Below are 19,565 nucleotides of genomic sequence, written 5' to 3'. Positions count from 1 at the left end.
GTGACATCTGGAGTAATCAGTTATTCTAGAGCTTCCGCAAAAATGTAATGACGCATATTATCATCAATAGTAATTTCATGATTATTTTTGTAGGATAAGGAAAATTGTCTAATACAAATACATTAACTTAACTGTGAAAAAATATAATATTCACGTCATTATACATAAAGTTTTTTTATTTGTTGTAATTAATTATGAAATTTTTAACATTTCAGCGTTCAAATATCTAAAAACAAATAGACCTATGTTATTTATTTTTTGAGTTGCGTATTTACATTATCCTAATTGTTTCCAACAATGTTCGAACCCGAATCAATCCTTAGTTTTATTCAACGCTCTGTTTCATGTGCTCGCATGTCAATGCGGTCAAATGCCCTTTACCCACTGACAGCCAGGGAAACACGCAAAACAATGATCAATATCCTATCTCAACAGCCATCTAACCCTAACCCTGTTACTACAATGAAATCCTTCAACAAGTTGCTCATGACAGTATCTGTATTATATACAGTCTAATTTAAGTGGATGGAAGCTGTGTTACATACGTCTATGTGCGTTACACCATCCCTAGAGCTCCACTGGCCAAACAGTTATTAACCTGCTCTTCACTGTTGTAGAGCAGGTAAAGAACTCTATCTCTATAGTGGATACTAGATAGAGAAGGGTACTTTGTACTTCGCCTGATGTGGAGAAATACTGACCAAACGATGGCTCAATAGAGAGGAGGGCTGCTGCCCGTCTCCTGGGCATGTTAACAACGCGAGACTCGCTCCCAGCATATCGGTCGGGTACTAACGGGATGTGTGTCTGTGGTTCAGTTGTAAAGGATACTGACGGGATGTGTGTCTGTGGTTCAGGTGTAAAGGATACTGACGGGATGTGTGTCTCTGCTACAGTTGTAAAGGATACTGAGGGGATGTGTGTCTGTGGTTCAGTTGTAAAGGATACTGACGGGATGTGTGTCTCTCCAGATAAACATGCTGCTGAACTTCAAGGATGAGAAGCACGAGTGTCCCTGTCCAGAGGGCATCAGGGAGCAGCTGATGGCCTTCCATGAAGACCTCATGATCCACTGCGGTACCAACCCATTTTTACTGAAGACACGGTTTCATCTCATCCAACTCTTGACTGAATGTATCCCGTTGCGTTCGTGTTGTAACACATGAATCATAATACTTAACCACGAGGACAGGGTGTGAGTGAGGTTTATTACAAGAATATGTATAATTGGGGAAGTAGTGTTGTAGTTGTATACCCCTTGCTTCACTGATCACCAGCGCGCTGCGCAGCGCTATGTCGAGATAAAACACGCTCAACTCTAATCAATGAGAGCATGTACACTGAACTCTGATCACTGAGAGCATGTACACTGAACTCTGATCAATGAGAGCATGTACAATGAACTGTGATCACTGAGAGCATGTACACTGAACTCTGATCAATGAGAGCATGTACACTGAACTCTGATCAATGAGAGCATGTACACTGAAATCTGATCACTGAGAGCATGTACACTGAACTCTGATCAATGAGAGCATGTACACTGAACTCTGATCACTGAGTGCATGGATACTGAACTCTGATCAATGAGAGCATGTACACTGAACTCTGATCACTGAGAGCATGTACACTGAACTCTGATCAGTGAGAGCATGGATACTGAACTCTGATCAATGAGAGCATGGATACTGAACTCTGATCAATGAGAGCATGTACACTCAGTACTAAACAATGCAGCTGCCAGAGCAGGCATCTGACGCGAAGCAGACACACGACCCCTAGCAGCAAAACGCTAAGATAGACCTTGCGACACATCAAAGCGACCACCTAAAAGAGAATCAATGCATAAACATGCATTTGTTTCTTACTTACTATCTGGCAGTGAGAGTCAAGAGGAGGAGCTAAATTGACTATCAAAATGCGGTTTTGAACGTATGCACAACTGAGGCGCCACAGACGTCACAAGCCAGGCTATGCAACACTTTCATGCTCAATGTTGTTAATCTTGAACTCCAATAAATAACTTCTTGTTCCGCCGGAAGATGATGTGTGCTAAAGTTCTGAGATGTCCGCAGGCATAGAGATTGACGAGGACAAAGGAAACGACTGCGACGGTGACTGCACCTTCCGCGGCCGTCTGATGTCGCTGGTGGAGAAGGTGGCCAACCTCAAGAGGAAGTCCGATGAGCTGCCCAAGAAAAAGAAGGACAAGAAGCCCAGTAAGAGCAACCCAAAGTCTTCTTTAGTTCCACTGGTTTTAGTCCATTTGGCCTTTGCTTACACACTCAATTTCAAACTTCTTCTTGTCTAATGCAGTACTACTGTAAATACTGTACTTCTTGATTCCCAAAACCAGTACGGTGCTTTACCTTGTCTCCTCCTCCTCCTCTCTTGGTCCAGGCACCCTCCAGCAGCTGATCTCTGACACAATGGTCCGCTGGGCTCAGGAGTCGGTCATCGAGGACCCTGAGCTCGTCAGAGCCATGTTCGTCCTGCTTCACCGGCAGTATGACGGCATCGGAGGGCAGGTGGGTGTGTATGTGTGTGTTCCTCAAAACCTGTCTCTCTAACTCTGTACATTGTGACGTCTGTGTCTCTCTAACTCTGTACATGGTGAGTGTTGTGTCTCTCTTACTCTGTACATGGTGAGCTCTGTGTCTCTCTAACTCTGTATATGGTGAGTGCTGTGTGTCCCACTGCCTTTCCTTATGTCTCTCCAGGTACGAGCGCTCCCCAAGACCTACACCATCAACGCTGTGTCGGTGGAGGACACCATCAAGCTGCTGGCGGCACTGGGCCAGATACGCTCACTGCTCAGTGTCCGCATGGGGAAGGAGGAGGAGAAGCTGATGATCAGAGGACTAGGGTGAGAGGAGGGTGAGACTAGGGTGACTAAGGCTAGGGTGAGAGGAGGGTGACTAAGGCTAGGGTGAGACTAGGGTGAGCCTCAGCTTTGTCGATTTGAGGCATCATCCGTATGCTAGATTGTTTTAGGCATGAGTCACAGGGACAAAGGTCAAGCTGTGTACAGATGGAAGGGTTCATGAGGTAACAACAGAGTAGTATAGCTGGAATAGTACCAGGGTCTACTCCATGGTAAAAGACCTGCACACATGCGCACACAAAAGGCTCTGCACTTTATTAGACATGGACACTTATATATATATTATATATATATATATATATATATATATATATATATATATATATAAATGTTTTTAAATATATATTTATATATATGAGCAACAACCTCCATGTCTAATACAAGTCAACCAAAGTTATCCTCTTAGGCAAATATTTTTTGCTCTCTACCACATAACAATTATTTACCTGATGCTTTTATCTAAAGCTCTACCATGAAGATGGTACCCAGGAATGGATATTTTACAAAGTTATATTTTGGAGTTTTCTCTAGGTGATGGAAGATGTAGAGGGAACAGTATCAGTATTTTGTAAAGTCCCCCCTTGTAGTGAGGGAGTAGCGAGCAATCTGGCCATCTCAGAGCGTACCAAACAGGCTGTAAGGTCTGACCACGTCCAGGATGTAGGCTAGGCCAGAGCCATTATGGCGTCTCAGAGCGTACCAAACAGGCTGTATGGTCTGACCACGTCAAGTCGGGCTGTTGCTTCGAGGCATTTCACACAATAATTCAAGAAGTTGCAACACAGTGTTGAAGTGGATTGTGGAAAAAATACAGAAGAAATTACTAACTCTTCATTAAAACTTTTCGAACTTCTATCCAAGGCAACAGGGAAAAATATATATATTAAATTAAAGGCTCTGTAGTCGTTGGATAGAAATGGCATCAGTCATAAGTGAGTGAAATGTGCTGTGAAAATATCAATTTTAGTTGATTGCCCCTGCCTCTGTATGACACTCGATTTTAGTCGCTTAATTTCTGACCAATCAGGCGTATCCATTCTGCCTGGTCAGCACAAATGTTGTGTGAATGCAACACTTCTCAGGGGCGGAGAGACGTAGGAAAGGGGCCGCAGAGAGGGTGGGGACCGGGTTCCTCTGTGTTCTACCCTCACTGTACAAGTGTCGAACCTTTAAAGAGCGGTTCCTGTTCCTGACACTCTTCTCCTGTCCTCCAGGGACATCATGAACAACAAGGTCTTCTACCAGCACCCCAACCTGATGCGGGCGCTGGGCATGCACGAGACGGTCATGGAGGTCATGGTCAACGTGCTGAGTGGGGGAGAGTCCAAGGTACATACACTGGTTACACTCTGCAGTGTAACATAATGGGGGGAAGTCCAAGGTATCTGGTACTGGTTACAATGTCCTATTGCAGTCAAATCATTGTATGTTACAGCATGTAATTCAAAGTGATGTATGTTCAATCATACAGTTTTTTTAGGGTTAGGGGTTAAGGGTAAGATTAGTCTTGAAAGCTAGTTACTCAATAATTAGGCCTAAATGCTGCTAAAGGTTGGTAGATTGCATGGTTGTTATTACACTGGAGCAAGGAGAATATAATGTAAAGTCTCACCATTTCTACTCTCTATATTTTTTTTAACAGGCAATCAACTTTCTATACAATATACTCTCTCTACATTCTTCATGAAAGGAAATCACTTTTCTATACATAATATACTCTCTATTTTCTGCAAAACAGCAAATTACCCTCTCTCTCACTCTCTCCTTCATTTTTATGACAGCAAATCACCTTCCTATATTTAACATACTCTCTCTTTAAAACTCATGACAGGAAATCACGTTTCCCAAGATGGTGGCAAACTGCTGCCGCTTCCTGTGCTACTTCTGCCGGATCAGCCGTCAGAACCAAAAGGCCATGTTCGACCACCTCAGCTACCTCCTGGAGAACAGCAGCGTGGGCCTAGGTGGGTTGTTTTGGACAAGAAGAGGTGTGGTGTGTTTTCACGCTGTTGAACTGGGCTTTAAAGACGATAGGATTCTAGAGTTGTAAAGTGAGAGATTTTGAAACTAGGCGACCATCCCCTCCCTATCTGCTCCCTCCCTCCCTAGGTGTAATACTCATTCACTCATCTGTAATTGACAGGTGAGATGGATCCCCCAAACCAATTAGGGAAGAGATGCTATAAGAACACACTAATAGAAGATATGTATATATGACAAATATTTTTGAAGGAAAGATGTTCCACCTAATGCAGTACTGTGCCTCGGCTCTCAGGTGAGCTGCAAAGCAATGGCCGAATGTCATGCTCAGCTTGCTATAATCGGCATACGAACTCTCAACCTAAGGATCACCTGTACAAGGCATTATCCCATTGAGCCACTGATAAACCTGAACTGCAGCCTCATTCACATGGTCAAAATGTATATTGATAAGCATACAACATCCAGAAACCTCAAAGCACACATTTCTCAAGTGAATTAAGGGCTTTCTTAAAAGCATATACCTGAAAAATCTTTGAAATTCTGGGGAAATTAATCCATTGTAGTCAAGAACACTTACGGAAGAAATATGAATATACCATATGGTTAAGTTCCCCTAATGCCATACTGTGTCTTGGCAGACCGATTCTTGGAAACCAATGAGCCGGAAGGTTGATTGCCTGATGAATTTCAGGTGCTGTTCAATGTTGTGTTTCTTAAATGAGTGGCAATGACAGAATGTCATGTTCGGCTTGTTCATAATGCTCTAATCAGGATTCGAACTCTCAACCTAAGGATCACCAGTACACAGCATTATCCCTTTGAGCCACTGACATTACTGACATTACTGAGCCACTGACATTACCGAACTACGTGAAGCGAGCCTCATTCACATGGTGAAAATGTCGCTTGATAAGCAGACAACATCAAGAAAACTCCAAGCACACATTTCACAAGAGAATTAAGGGTTCTCAAAACAGATCTGAAAATTTGCACTGTTAATGGTAGCCACCAAATGATAGCCTTATGGTAGTTACACAACAAAATGGTCATATAGGCAAAATGGGATGAGACTGGACGCTTTTCTATGAAGTTGTGGGGAAAGTAAACATTTTTAGAGCAGAAGACTAGGGTGAAAAAGATGCATCTGATTTTAGAGATTAATATCATGACATTTTGAGTCCAGGTCAATCTCGTAAGGAGAAATAAGGCTAGTTCATAATTTCTTTAAATAGTGCCACCTTTGGGTGCAGTACCACAATTTGGGTTTATTAGTAGTGGGGGGTATTGGTATCAACCTAATAATAGTCGTATGTTTTTTTATACAGTAACGAAATGGTCAAATAAGAAAAATTGGCTAACTGCTCCAACTTTATCGGCCAATATTTCTCAAATGGAACTAAGTAAAATAAATTCGGTCCGTGGATTTTTGTGAGGCTAGGTTTAAAGATTTTATGTGGCGATTTTGGTGAATTTTTGATTATTTTTGTAGCCTGTGATTATTTTTATCATGTTTAGCTTTAATATGAAATTGTGGGAAAAGTATATATATTTTCAGGGCATAAGACCCCGATTTTGTGAGGAGAAATAAACCTAATTCATGATTTTTTACAATAGCGCCATCTTTGGGTGCGGTACCACAAATTTGGGTTTATGGGTAGAGGGGGTAATTGGTAACCATACCTGAACATTTCAACAGTTGGTGACTTACGGTATAGGCTGCAATATGACTTTTACAGAATTTGAGGGAAAAAAAACGTTACAGAAACAATAGGGGCCCCTAATTATGTCATACAGAGGCAGGCGTTGTCAACTCAGTAAAGATGATGGAGGGCTTTGCCATTTCAGAGGACCGTTTGTACTCTCTTCACTCTTGCTGGTTCTGAATAGAACTCAAGCTAATACAAATTATTTTTATATATTTTAGGGCATTGAGCAGAGGCTTTTGTCCAACACGACTTACAACCATTCATACACACATTTACACACCGACGGTGGAGTCGACGATGCAAGGCGACAACCAGCTCGTCGAGAGCAGTTAGGGTCGGGGGCCTTGCTCAGGGACACCTCAACACTCTGTTCTGAGAAATGCCTTCCATGCATAGTTGTGTTCAACTTTATTGTGTTAATCAGTTTCTTTCATATTAAAGTAGTTGTGATTGCTACACTTTCCTTGGAAAAGTGTAGCTTGAGTGTGTAGCTTCAGCTTCAGTTACTTGAATTGGAGCTATGGTACTTCTGGTGATGGTGTGGTGGTCAGGGTCCTTTTTCAGCCTGCAGTAACCATGGTTACTCCCTCCAGTGTCCCCATCGATGAGGGGCTCCACCCCTCTGGTTCAGCCCTCAGTAACCATGGTTACTGTCTCCCTCCAGCGTCCCCATCGATGAGGGGCTCTACCCCTCTGGACGTGGCGGCGGCGTCGGTCATGGACAACAACGAGCTGGCCCTGGCTCTGAGGGAGCCCGACCTGGAGAAGGTACACAGACAGACAGACAGACAGACAGACAGACAGACAGACAGACAGACAGACAGACAGACAGACAGACAGACAGACAGACAGACAGACAGACAGACAGACAGACAGACAGACAGATCTTACATTATAGAAACACATTAAGTGCACACATTGGTTGCTACCTATCTAATCGTCTTGCAGGGCCATGATTTCCAAAGAGAGATTCTGGGACACAGTGCTGATTAACTGTCCTGTAGCAACTAGAACAGGCCTTGATGATGTGAGCAATCACAGGCCATACTGTTAACGGTCTTGCAACAGACCCGTGCTTGGAAAAACAATTGCTCGGCAGTCTCCGAAAAAAAGGTATACCAGCAAACTGAATAAACCCAGAGTGAGGGCCTCAAACAATAATGGACCCGGGAAATTCGTGCTGAGGTAAATTCAGACCTGTTTTTTGCCCGGGCCATAACGAGCGTAGAGAGACCAAGGATCTGAGAAAGGAAGGTTATTTTATTGACCGGCAAAATTGTAATTGCTAGTAAAAATACTACAGCTAAACGTTTATCATGTTAGTTACAACATAAATGGAAATCAAAATAACAGTAAGACCTTTCGTGACTATTACGGTCTCGCTTCAAAAGATGCTCAATGGCCATCTTAAATAAGTCAAACCTTTACGCTACACATAGTGAACATTGTGAACATTGATCTTCAGCATTGGCCTTTCCTCTGCTCTGACTCCATCATTTCCTCTGCTCCGACTCCATTGGGTGGGGCTGTTGAAAGTTTTTTTCCCCTTATTCCTGCTCTTGTACTCTGATTCTCGTGTTCTCCCTCATGGTCTCTGGTGATCACTTGTTTTTAAACATCACGATAAACAGACCCAGGAACAGCAGTTGCATAATGTGACCCGACTCTGACCCGATTGATGATTGATAAGACCTGGACCCTGACCCGTACGGGGTCCCGGGGCGAGTCTCAGGATCCTAGCTAGACCCCTCAAGACCTTTAATCCGATGTTAAGAGGGGTCCCATGGTGATGGAGCGCATATTACCTAACCCCCTACCGTCTTTCCCAGGTGGTTCAGTATTTGGCAGGATGTGGGCTCCAGAGCTGTGCCATGCTGGTCTCCAAGGGATACCCCGATATCGGCTGGAACCCTGTCGAAGGAGAACGCTACCTGGACTTCCTGCGCTTTGCTGTCTTCTGCAATGGTTCTTATTATTTTTATTGACGTTATACTAATGAGTAACTATGATCAGATCCTGTAGTGTTTAAGGTAGTGAGTAGAACTGTAGAACACAGAAACATAGTGTCTGTGACGTCACCATGGGTGACGTCACAGACACTATGTTTCTGTGTTCTACATACTATGACCCTTCTACTGAGGGTCACCGTTGTTTGAGATTTCTGCCACTTTCAGCCAAAATGATCCATATTTGGCACATTGAATGGTAGCCTCATAGTAGATGATGCCCTTAACTTGACATTTAATCCTTAATAACCTTAATTTAAATATAATTGTCAACCAGGACCTCAGAAATGATATGAAGAAGAACCAGCCACTGATATCCTAACCAAAAAAACAACAGTTTGGCTTTGTATTACGATGATTCCATGTTATCTGTTGATTTGGAATGCTGTCCTCTCTGCCCCCCCTGCCTCAAACACCCTAAAGACTGCAAGAGGGAATTCATGTTAGTCCCTTCTGAATAAGCTTCACAGACAGACTGCATCATGGCTGCCCGTGGGAACAGACATGCTCTGAAGATGTCCTGCTTAAGTTGACATCTTGTCGCCCCTGTAGGAGAGAGTGTGGAGGAGAACGCCAACGTGGTGGTGCGGCTGCTGATTCGTCGGCCTGAGTGCTTTGGCCCCGCCCTTAGAGGCGAGGGTGGTAACGGGTTGCTGGCAGCCATGGAGGAAGCCATCCACATCTCGGCCAACGCCTGCAGAGACCGCCCCTCCTCGCCCGCATCCGAGAGCACCAAGTCCCTGTGAGATACCATCAACTCTCCTTCTGTGTTCTTAAATGCTCCTGATTCTCATTCTTTTTAGCAACATAACAACATGTTTAAACCACATTTTAGCAGAAAGTCTATATTCTTGTAGTTCTCCTGCTGGTCTAGGTGCTGAGCCCGTACAGCAGTCTGTACAGGGCATTCTGGGTACTGGGCGTTCTGGGTACTGGGTGTGTCCGTGTGCTCACGTGTCCCTTTGTCCCCCCCCGGCCCCCACACAGCAGTGAGGACGAGGAGGACGACACCATCCACATGGGCAACGCCGTCATGACCTTCTACGCCGCGCTCATCGACCTGCTGGGCCGCTGCGCGCCTGAGATGCACGTAAATATGAGGGGCCGCCTGGGACAGAATTCATACTTGGTCTTACACACACTATTATACTCTCTCACATACACTATTATACTCTCTCACATACACTTATATACTCCCTCACATACACTACTATTCTCTCTCACATACACTACTATTCTCTCTCACATACACGACTATACACTCTCATACTTACATGTAAAAGGAGTTTAATAGTTTGAATGAAACGGAAGTGAGTTTGAATGAAACGGAAGTGAGTTTGAATGAAACGGAAGTGAGTTTGAATGAAACGGACGTGAGTTTGAATGAAACGGAAGTGAGTTTGATTCCTCGGTTCCTGATGGGGTGGGCCGCCTGTCAATCATAGTGGCACTGGCCCACATTGGTCCCTATGTGCCTATCTGCGCCCGCCGCCTATATTATCTAGTGGGCTTACTGCTTTGAAAGTAAAGCTAGCACCACCAACTCAAGACGTACAGTAGGTCCACAGCAGAAGCGAGTTGTTGTACGACCCAACCCTTTTTCAGTTCAGAGATCGAAACGCCATAGTGGTTTGGATACCAAGTGATGATAAGCGGGAGTATTTATACATCTAGAACGTTCGTATTTAAGCGGGAATCATTTTCATTTGCTCTACATGCCACCAATCTAACCAACTAATCGCGTGTAGCATGCTTTAAACAAAACCCAAAAAGTTTTTGAAATCGTCACATAAACAAACTAATCGACAAGACGAGGGATAAATGACAAGGGATATATCTCTTCTGTCTTTTATCCCTCTATTCCCCACTATTCACGGAGCCTGAGGTGAATAATTGTTAATTAAATAGTCTAGATAGATAGATAGCCTAATCAAGTCTTTATTAATACCAAACTACACAAATCGTCGGGAATCCATTTAGGTGGTTCGGCCCACACAGGACAGTAGCCTACAAGACCACACAGAACAAGTCTGACTGGACACACACACAATACATCACATTAAAACTAGACACGCGTTGATAGATAGATAGATAGATAGACAGATAGGCCTAGATAGATAGATATGTTCCGTTATTTGCCTTGCGGAGCCAACCAGTCCCGTGCACGTATGCAAATTAGCCATGTGCGCCAATGTCTATTTGTTTTGAGTGCGACGAATGAGTGCAGATCATGATTTGCTGATGCAGATCAGTGAAACATATTTTAACTAGCCTACTACAGCACGCAGGGGTTTTTGTTCTCGGTTGTAATTAGCCTACATTTTAGGAGTGTTTTTATATTGGGGGGAATCACTGTCCTACTTGTTGTCGAAGCACTTTATCCAACAAGCTAAACCGTCTCGGCAATATGGCCAAAGTGTATGGGAGTTCACTCTTTGATATGGCTGTCTGTACTAAAAGCATACGGCTCCTTTAAATGCGTCTGCATAATTGAATTGTATGTCATGAGCGACTTGAGCGACCAAAGCGAACAGAAATATTCGCAGCGAAACTTTGTGAGCGACCAAAGCGTCTGGTCGCTCCTGGTGTGGACGTACGGTTAAAAAGGAACAATTAAATCAAGCAGCAGAAACAACCGTGGCAAAAAGATGTCAGTGGTATTTCTTCTTATTTACTTTATTTTCCACGGTCACTTTTTGTTTGTGGAGGTAAATGATAATGAAGAAACCCTACCGTTTCATTCAAACTCACTTCCGTTTCATTCAAACTCACTTCCGTTTCATTCAAACTCACTTCCGTTTCATTCAAACTCTCTTACACATACTACTATACTCTCTTACATACACTACTATACTCTCTTACACATACTACTATACTCTCTTACATACACTACTACACTCTCTTACATACACTACTATACTCTCTTACATACACTACTATACTCTCTTACATACACTACTATACTCTCTTACATACACTACTATACTCTCTTACACATACTACTATACTCTCTTACATACACTACTATACTCTCTTACATACACTACTATACTCTCTTACACATACTACTATACTCTCTTACATACACTACTATACTCTCTTACATACACTACTATACTCTCTTACACATACTACTATACTCTCTTACATACACTACTATACTCTCACATACACTACTATACTCTCTTACATACACTACTATACTCTCTTACATACACTACTATACTCTCTCACATACACGACTATACACACTCATACTTACATGTAAAAGGAGTTTAATAGTGTGTGTGTATGAGTATAGTGGTGTATATGCGAGATTATAATAGTGTGTGTAAGACCAAGTATGAATTCTGTCCCAGGCGGCCCCTCATACGTAAAGGCTTACACGCTCGCACACGCACGCACGCACACACGCACGCAAACTTACACACATGTGTCACATATGGATAATAACTGTTGGAGAAGCGATAACATTGCAACCAAATCAAAAGACACTTTTGGACAAAGAGGGTCCAGAGCGACTGTCAGGGTGCACAGGGCAGTGAGATAGCGAGCTGAATACACGTTCATGGAGAACCCAACCACAAGAACAATCTGGTTCCAGGAAACAGACCCAATACATTAGGATCAGGAAACAGACCCAATACTTTAGAATCAGGAAACAAACCCAACAGAACCCTTTACTTTCAATGAACAGAAGGATACAAACCAACTAGCTGAGCCCACTGTTTCTCCTTCATATTTGTGACTAATTCAAGTTGTACTTTGCTATCTCTTCACATTTGTAATGTTTTTTATTTTATAATCTAGGTCCACTAAAAACATAAGCGTGTTGCATTCTGAGATGATGGTGAGAGAAGGTACACTTTCCTAATCCACGATGTTTCCTTTCTGTGATGATTTCTGCCAGTTGATCCATGCTGGCAAAGGAGAGGCGGTCCGCATCAGAGCCATCCTCAGGTCTCTGATCCCCATCCAGGACTTGGAGGGAGTCATCAGCATCCCCTTCTCCATGCCCACTCTAGCCACTGGTATGTAGAGGACTTGCATGGGCGCTGGTGGTAGACAGACGGGCAGGACTTGTGGACGCCCCAAACACGATTTGGCTTTAACTCGATTTGCCCCCAGGACCGCCTTGCTGAGCGCCCGACCCCCAACCTGCTGTTTAAAAATACAAACCAACCTTTTGTTCTTCAAGTTGATTCATTTTATCTCTATCTAGGCTGTCTTGGTTGTTGGTTGTCCCAATCTTGTTGCTCTGATACCAGAACACAGATCACATGGATGGCACCGTACCTTATTTCACTGCCTCTCCGAGTGTTTCCCAAACTCCCCTTCCCTGGGACTTGTCTACCCCTTCAACATTTCTTTAAAATGATGGACAACAGGATCACCACTTTTTAAACAGCCATAAACCATCACAGACGGGGCATTTGTTGATGTGTTGGGGCCTTATTTTATATCACATAAAGCGAACTACACACATACCAAATATTATGTTAGAAAAATGTATATAAAATATGCATCTCAAATGATCTGCTTAATGCATATTTATAACCCTTAATAACATACTAAGTAGTAAATAACTAACCTATGTTGTCAATCCCTTTAACTGTTTTAACTAATGTGTTTTGTCGAGAACTACATGGGAACAACGACTCCAATTGATTTATTGAAGTGCTATTAACCAAATTTTAATCGTAACCTATATAAGCAACATTTGGTATGGTATGGATTTTGAATTGTATTTAGCCCATTTTAACTGATTTGCATTTAGGTCAAAGAAACATGTTCAGTATATCCGCAAGATTGACCCAAGCATCACTAAACGTCACTAGACAGAATCATCTATATATGTCTACCATCCTGTCTTAAACGTTTGGATCGTGTTCTTCTACCCCGATGATCTTATACTGGGTGTGAAGACGGATCCGTGGTGGAGCCAGACATGTCGGCAGGGTTCTGCCCGGACCATAAGGCGGCCATGGTCCTGTTCCTGGACCGGGTCTACGGCATCGAGGACCAGAACTTCCTCTTACACCTTCTGGAGGTTGGCTTTCTACCAGACCTCCGAGCCGCAGCCTCACTGGACACTGTAAGTGGTACCAGTCCTCAATGTCTTGTTTCTCCATCAAAAAGATTAAAATATATACTGGGAAGACATACTCTTGTCTGTCATACTGTATTAATTAAGCAAATTCATCCTTCCATCACCATCATCCCTATCATCTTTATGTTTCTTCAGTCTGTGAATTTTCAAAGTTTGAATCCAAACACAGGCTTAAGTTGAACAAAAGAAAATCCTTTTTTATGCAGAATTTGTTTCCAGAGCAAAGCAGAAAAACAGGCCAACCAAACAAAAGGCTTCATAACCACTTACAAATGTAAACGTAGCTAAGCTTACTCTCAAGCAAGCAAGAAAAGACTCCAAACAAACAGAGAGGAATAACACGATTAAACTGAGGGCTATAGAGCATGTGGAGACGAGGAACTGAACGCCGCATGTAGGGAGCGAGCAACGATGATCAGGGGTAGGAAAAAGACTAAGTGAGGATATATATAACAAAAATAAATAAAACAGTTAATCCGTGCCTTAGTTTTTCCTTCCCTCCATCTGCTGTCCCCTCTCTCCCTGCAGGCGGTTCTCAGTGCCACGGACATGGCTCTGGCCCTCAACAGGTACCTGTGCGCAGCTGTGCTGCCCCTGCTGACTAAGTGCGCACCGCTGTTTGCCGGCACGGAGCCGTACGCCTCGCTGATCGACTCCCTGCTCCACACCGTGTACCGGCTGTCCAAGGGCTGCTGCCTCACCAAGGCCCAGAGAGACGCCATCGAGGACTGCCTCTTGGCTGTGTGCGGGTGAGGAGGCGCAGAGCATTGAAGGGTCAGAACAGGATCTCAGGGCTTGATAGCAACAGGTTGATATGAGGATTGAACATGTGTATTTCTGCCCGCTCTAAGCTAGCTTTGGGTCTCTGTGCTCCCGATGTGCAGGAAGCTGCGTCCCTCCATGATGCAGCACCTCCTAAGGAGGCTGGTGTTTGACGTCCCGCTCCTGAACGAGCACACCAAGATGCCGCTCAAAGTAAGGTCTTCCACAGTGGCCGAGCCTCGTCGTGTGTTTATAAGCTACACCCATAAACACATGTCATGATCAGTGTGGCACATTCTCAGCACTGCCCCATCGAAACACTGTTGTGGTGGAATTGAAGTTTGCGCTTATTAGTGACGTGAACTTTACCACTCTGATAAATAACCCTCTGAAACTATCTTTAAAGGTTCTTGCCGGTCTGCTAAATCCCAAGGTTAATTGTTGACTTGTCTATGTTGAGATGTAAATCGGCCATGATATCCACTTCCACTACGCCCCTTTCGCAGTAACGCTTGTTTCGACATTGGGCCGTTGTTAAGCCATTGACATCCATTCTACTCAAAATGAGTGTTTATCAGCTCCAATAGCTGCATCTTTGTTTCGTACAATATAAGTAAGTATCACAGCAGGATTACAGCATCATAGTCTAGAGATAACTATTAGTTAGCCTTAATATAAAAAATGGGTTGAAGAATCGTTCAGGAGTTTACAGAAACAGTATTTACAAGGGAACAATAACAACCAGTTGTTTATATTGTTATTTGACCTAACACTGAGTTGTACATAATGTTGTGATGTTCCGCCTCCAGTTGCTGACCAACCACTACGAGCGGTGTTGGAAGTACTACTGCCTTGCTGTTGGGTGGGGCGGCTTCGGGGTGGCCTCCGACGAGGAGCTGCACCTCTCCAGGAAACTCTTCTGGGGCATCTTCGATGCTCTGTCACGCAAGGTCAGCCAGCTGGTCGCACCTGGTGGATTCTTCTGTTGTTCGCTGTCCTACGTTTCCCGGCTGACGTTGGAAGTATTTATAACTTATTATAGAGAAGGTGTTTGCTTTCTATTTGACCAGCTGCTGTCGTGGATAAAACCCATGGTCTAATGCTCGAACAAATTACGAGATGTCGAGAAGGACTAGGGTTGAATGATCAAGTCTTTATTGCGACTGCAGAGAGTAACGACATCAGTTGGTTTGCAAAGAACTGGGCTATTCGGCCCGGGATCTCTGAGGTAACTACAGCTCTGTGATTTCCAAGACCAATCACAGAGCATCTAAAATCTATGGGCCCTCCCCCTTCCCAATTACTATTTATCTTTTACTTCCCACATGGATGCCGACAATCATACATTCAAGCATTAGATACAAAGAGTTCGATATTAAACATTAATAATATGAAATTTACATATTATGCATTACAGTTATATGAGGTTTGTAATAGTTAATGCCACTTTATTTGTCTGTGGCATACAGTCATAATCCTAAAGTTGGTAATGTCTGATTTTAACCGGTGTATGGATTAGTTACCTTGACTTTGACTACAGAATATACATTCTAAAACCACAGACGAGAACCCATAGGGGGTAACAGATGTCTCTGTAAGGGGCCATTTACATGAGGCGTCGGGGGTTCATCGGAATGGAGACATTTGTTTGACACAGGAAGGCCAGGCAATATCAATAGTGTTTAACATTTGGCTCCATTATAAATATATTTACCTTATATTCTTGTCTAATTTATAATTAAAGTTAACCTTACTTATACTTGTATCGAAGTGAACTGAGAGATAGACAGATGCCATTGACTACTGAGGGATGTCTGTATGATCCTCTGAGGTGTTGACTAACAATGAAACAAGGTCTGGAGCCTGCCCCTCCCCCCATGCTGCTACATTTTTCTCCACTAATATATTTTAACATTTGGTAAATATCCCTTTAAACCTTCATTCTTATCTACCACACTGCTTACACCTTTGCCAGCGACTCCTGAAGATGTTAAATACACAGACACACTGGTTAGATCATTTGAAAATGTTATCAGTAATTTTTATTTGTATAGCCCTTAATCACGGTTACAGTCTCAAAGGGATTAACATGCCATATATTTGTAAAAAAAAAAAATTAAATAATTAAGAAAACAATCCCTTAATTATCAAGGAAGAAACCTTGAGAAGGAACACAGAGTGGGGGATCCCTCATTCCAGGGATGTTCAGGAATGCATTAGCTGCCATAATTGGCATACTTAGTAGTAGGCTAACAAGCAAACAATAGTCAAATGAAATGAGTTAGGAATAGAAAATTTGTATTTTGATTGGTGAGGAGGAGCTGGCAGCCGTCCGGCTGGTTGGCAAGACGCCCAATCAGGACCACAGATACATACGGAAATGAGATGCAGTTACAAACTGATATTGTTCTGCCTTTTCTACATCTGAGTGTCATGTGTGTTGTCAATGTGTATGCTGTTGGCTGATGTATCTATCAGGCTTCAGTGGCAGGGCTAAAGGAATTGGATGGTTTGTTAAGACCCCAGGTTAATTGCTGAAATTGCTTATGTCAAGATGTAAACTAGTCATGATTATTGTTCAACTCAACACGGTGTAGACGTTTTTTCCAAATCTGGCAAATAGTGATCAATTGGCATCCATTATATTCCAACCAAGTGTTAAGCAGCTCCTAGTATCATAGTTTTGTCCAACACAGGTAAGCGCAAACAAACTTCCTCTGGGTAGGAAGCTTTCTCACAAACAGTGCCCACAAACAGACAATTCCACATGTTGAATTGTGTTGACAATCCCCTGTGCATGCTCGCACACTTAGAGGCTGAGGTGCGTAGTTAGAATTTTGTGTACTGAGACTGGCTGTGGTTTAGTCAGTGTGATACTTCTGAATTCAGAGCATATTTCAATAAGATGCAAAGATAAGTGTTGGATGGGGTGTTAAAACAAAATAATGTTGTGTTTCCAGCGGTACGACCAGGAGCTGTTCAAGCTGGCCCTGCCCTGCCTGAGTGCGGTGGCCGGGGCTCTGCCCCCGGACTATATGGAGTCCAACTATGTGGCCATGATTGAGAAGCAGTCCTCTATGGACTCGGAGGGAAACTTTAACCCACAGCCTGCAGACACCAGCAAGTAGGGACTGGATGACCACATGCATTCTACTTTGTCTCACTATGATTGTATTGTTGTGAAACCGTGTGGCCCAGATTCAACTGGATAATTGTTTTGAGCAAATATATAATATTGCTACATATCTATACATATAAAATGAATACCAATAATCATCTGACATTGCATGACTTTTTGTTTGTCAGCATCAGTGTTCCTGAGAAGCTGGACTACTTCATCAACAGATATGCGGAGCATTTGCATGAGAAGTGGTCTATGGATAAGGTGATGGAGAACACGATACCCCCCGTAACTAGATAGAGTGATAACTTCCCGTAATATCTGAACCTAAAGATGCGTTCTCTACTTGACGTTCTCTCTAGTTCTCTGAGGGCTGGCTGTATGGAGAGCAGCTGTGCGAAGCCACCAAGAGCCAACCTCTCCTCAAGCCCTACAAAGGTCTTTCTGAAAAGGTTTGTTGCGGATCATGTATTTTATCTGTGCATCATTTTCATTCAGGAAGGTGCGCTTCAACATCTCCTGATTTTCAGTATTGTTCTGGAGAAGCCATGTATAAAACATATTTGGTGGCCAACTTAAACATTATAAATTATTAAATTTACTTTTTAATATCATCGACCAAATGTTTGCTTCATGGGTTTTGACATGCATTGTTTCTTTAATCTCCTTAAATGAGCAGCAGTCTTTAACAGCAGATTTCTTACCGTATCTCTAAAAGCGCGATTTATAGAAATACTTAACTTTGGATTTACTCTGGTTAAAGAAGATTTCGTTACATATTTTGTTCCCTGTGTATTATCTTCTGTCCATCCCTTTTACTAGTCCTGTGGATGGATTGATTTAGAACTAAGAAGAGCTCAATACACACCATCAGCCCCCGCATTTGAAGAAAAATACACCAGCACTGTTTCTTTCCTTTCTTTGTATTCATAAAAAAATGCCTGTTGCTAAACCCCTGAAGATAATGCTAAGGCTCTAGACATGTAGCCCTTCAGCACCGCCCACTAACGCCACACTATTACGGAAGTAAAGTTTGAGCGCAAACAAGCTGTTTCACACAATTATTGAGGGCTATAATAATTATATATTCAACCCCCTTATATCCCACTAAACCTGGCCGGGAAGAGACTTACTCACCACAGTAACAGAGAGCAAACACATATGAACACATAACAACGATGGAAAATATATGATGAATGAACAGAGCTTTTTCTTTTTATACAATATATACTGAACAATATTTGTTTAATTATTTGTAATTTATTTATTGTAAGGATTCTGACAAATCAGGCCGAAGTAGGTTCATGCCTCTAATCCCTGGTTAATCCGCACAACCCCCCGTCCGTCCGTCCGTCCGTGTGCAGGACAAGGAGTCGTACCGCTGGCCGATCAAGGAGTCCATCGGGACTATGGTGTCCTGGGGCTGGGTGGTGGAGCGCATCAGAGAGGGAGACCCCAGCAGTCTGCAGAAGTCTCGTCGGATTTCACAAGTCAGCCAGGTGCAGACATCCTCTCCAACTCTCTAAGGAACACACAGATATCTCTTCGGTCTTGAGCTTTTATTTGTTCTTCCATTTGATTAATTGTATTTCATTTTCTATTACTGTTGCACTGTTCTATTCTGCTGTGACAACCAAACATAAAGCATCGATTTATGTTATCTTACATGAAACAGGCTCACCCCTTCACACACACACGCACGCACGCATGCACATACGCACTCACACACGCAAGCAGATATGCATGCACGCACCTCTCTCTCTCTCTCTCTCTCTCTCTCTCTCTCTCTCTCTCTCTCTGTCTCTCTCTCTTTCTTGCTTGCTTTAAGGGTTTGTTTTGTTTGGCAGCTGTCTTTTGAAGGAGCTCCCGGTTTCAGTCCGAGGCCCATCGACATGAGCAACGTCACTCTGTCCAGAGACCTGCACGTAAGAGACACCAGCACCCATAGCTGTTAATACATACACACTCAAACAAGAAGATACACCTTAATATA

At 43.1% G+C, this 19,565-nt stretch overlaps 1 protein-coding gene across 1 annotated transcript in view; it reads left to right on the top strand.

The window, feature by feature from the left end:
• Positions 1-19,565, top strand: part of ryr2a (ryanodine receptor 2a (cardiac)) — a 139,548-nt gene that overhangs the window by 65,161 nt on the left and 54,822 nt on the right. Inside the window, exons 42-61 of the mRNA XM_056576687.1 lie at positions 972-1,077; positions 2,076-2,219; positions 2,401-2,528; positions 2,721-2,866; positions 4,099-4,213; positions 4,716-4,848; positions 7,238-7,341; positions 8,403-8,538; positions 9,132-9,321; positions 9,567-9,669; positions 12,490-12,610; positions 13,505-13,674; positions 14,218-14,438; positions 14,574-14,664; positions 15,261-15,401; positions 17,412-17,575; positions 17,758-17,836; positions 17,935-18,024; positions 18,937-19,071; positions 19,420-19,497. Coding sequence (XP_056432662.1) covers positions 972-1,077; positions 2,076-2,219; positions 2,401-2,528; positions 2,721-2,866; positions 4,099-4,213; positions 4,716-4,848; positions 7,238-7,341; positions 8,403-8,538; positions 9,132-9,321; positions 9,567-9,669; positions 12,490-12,610; positions 13,505-13,674; positions 14,218-14,438; positions 14,574-14,664; positions 15,261-15,401; positions 17,412-17,575; positions 17,758-17,836; positions 17,935-18,024; positions 18,937-19,071; positions 19,420-19,497 — 2,595 coding nt within the window. The remainder of the gene's footprint in view (positions 1-971; positions 1,078-2,075; positions 2,220-2,400; positions 2,529-2,720; positions 2,867-4,098; positions 4,214-4,715; positions 4,849-7,237; positions 7,342-8,402; positions 8,539-9,131; positions 9,322-9,566; positions 9,670-12,489; positions 12,611-13,504; positions 13,675-14,217; positions 14,439-14,573; positions 14,665-15,260; positions 15,402-17,411; positions 17,576-17,757; positions 17,837-17,934; positions 18,025-18,936; positions 19,072-19,419; positions 19,498-19,565) is intronic.

Source organism: Gadus chalcogrammus, chromosome 18 (assembly GCF_026213295.1).
Source record: "Gadus chalcogrammus isolate NIFS_2021 chromosome 18, NIFS_Gcha_1.0, whole genome shotgun sequence".
NCBI classification, from domain to species: Eukaryota; Metazoa; Chordata; class Actinopteri; order Gadiformes; family Gadidae; genus Gadus; species Gadus chalcogrammus.
The sequence above is the reverse complement of the archived record's forward strand: the minus strand, read 5'-3'. Positions and strand labels throughout refer to the sequence as shown.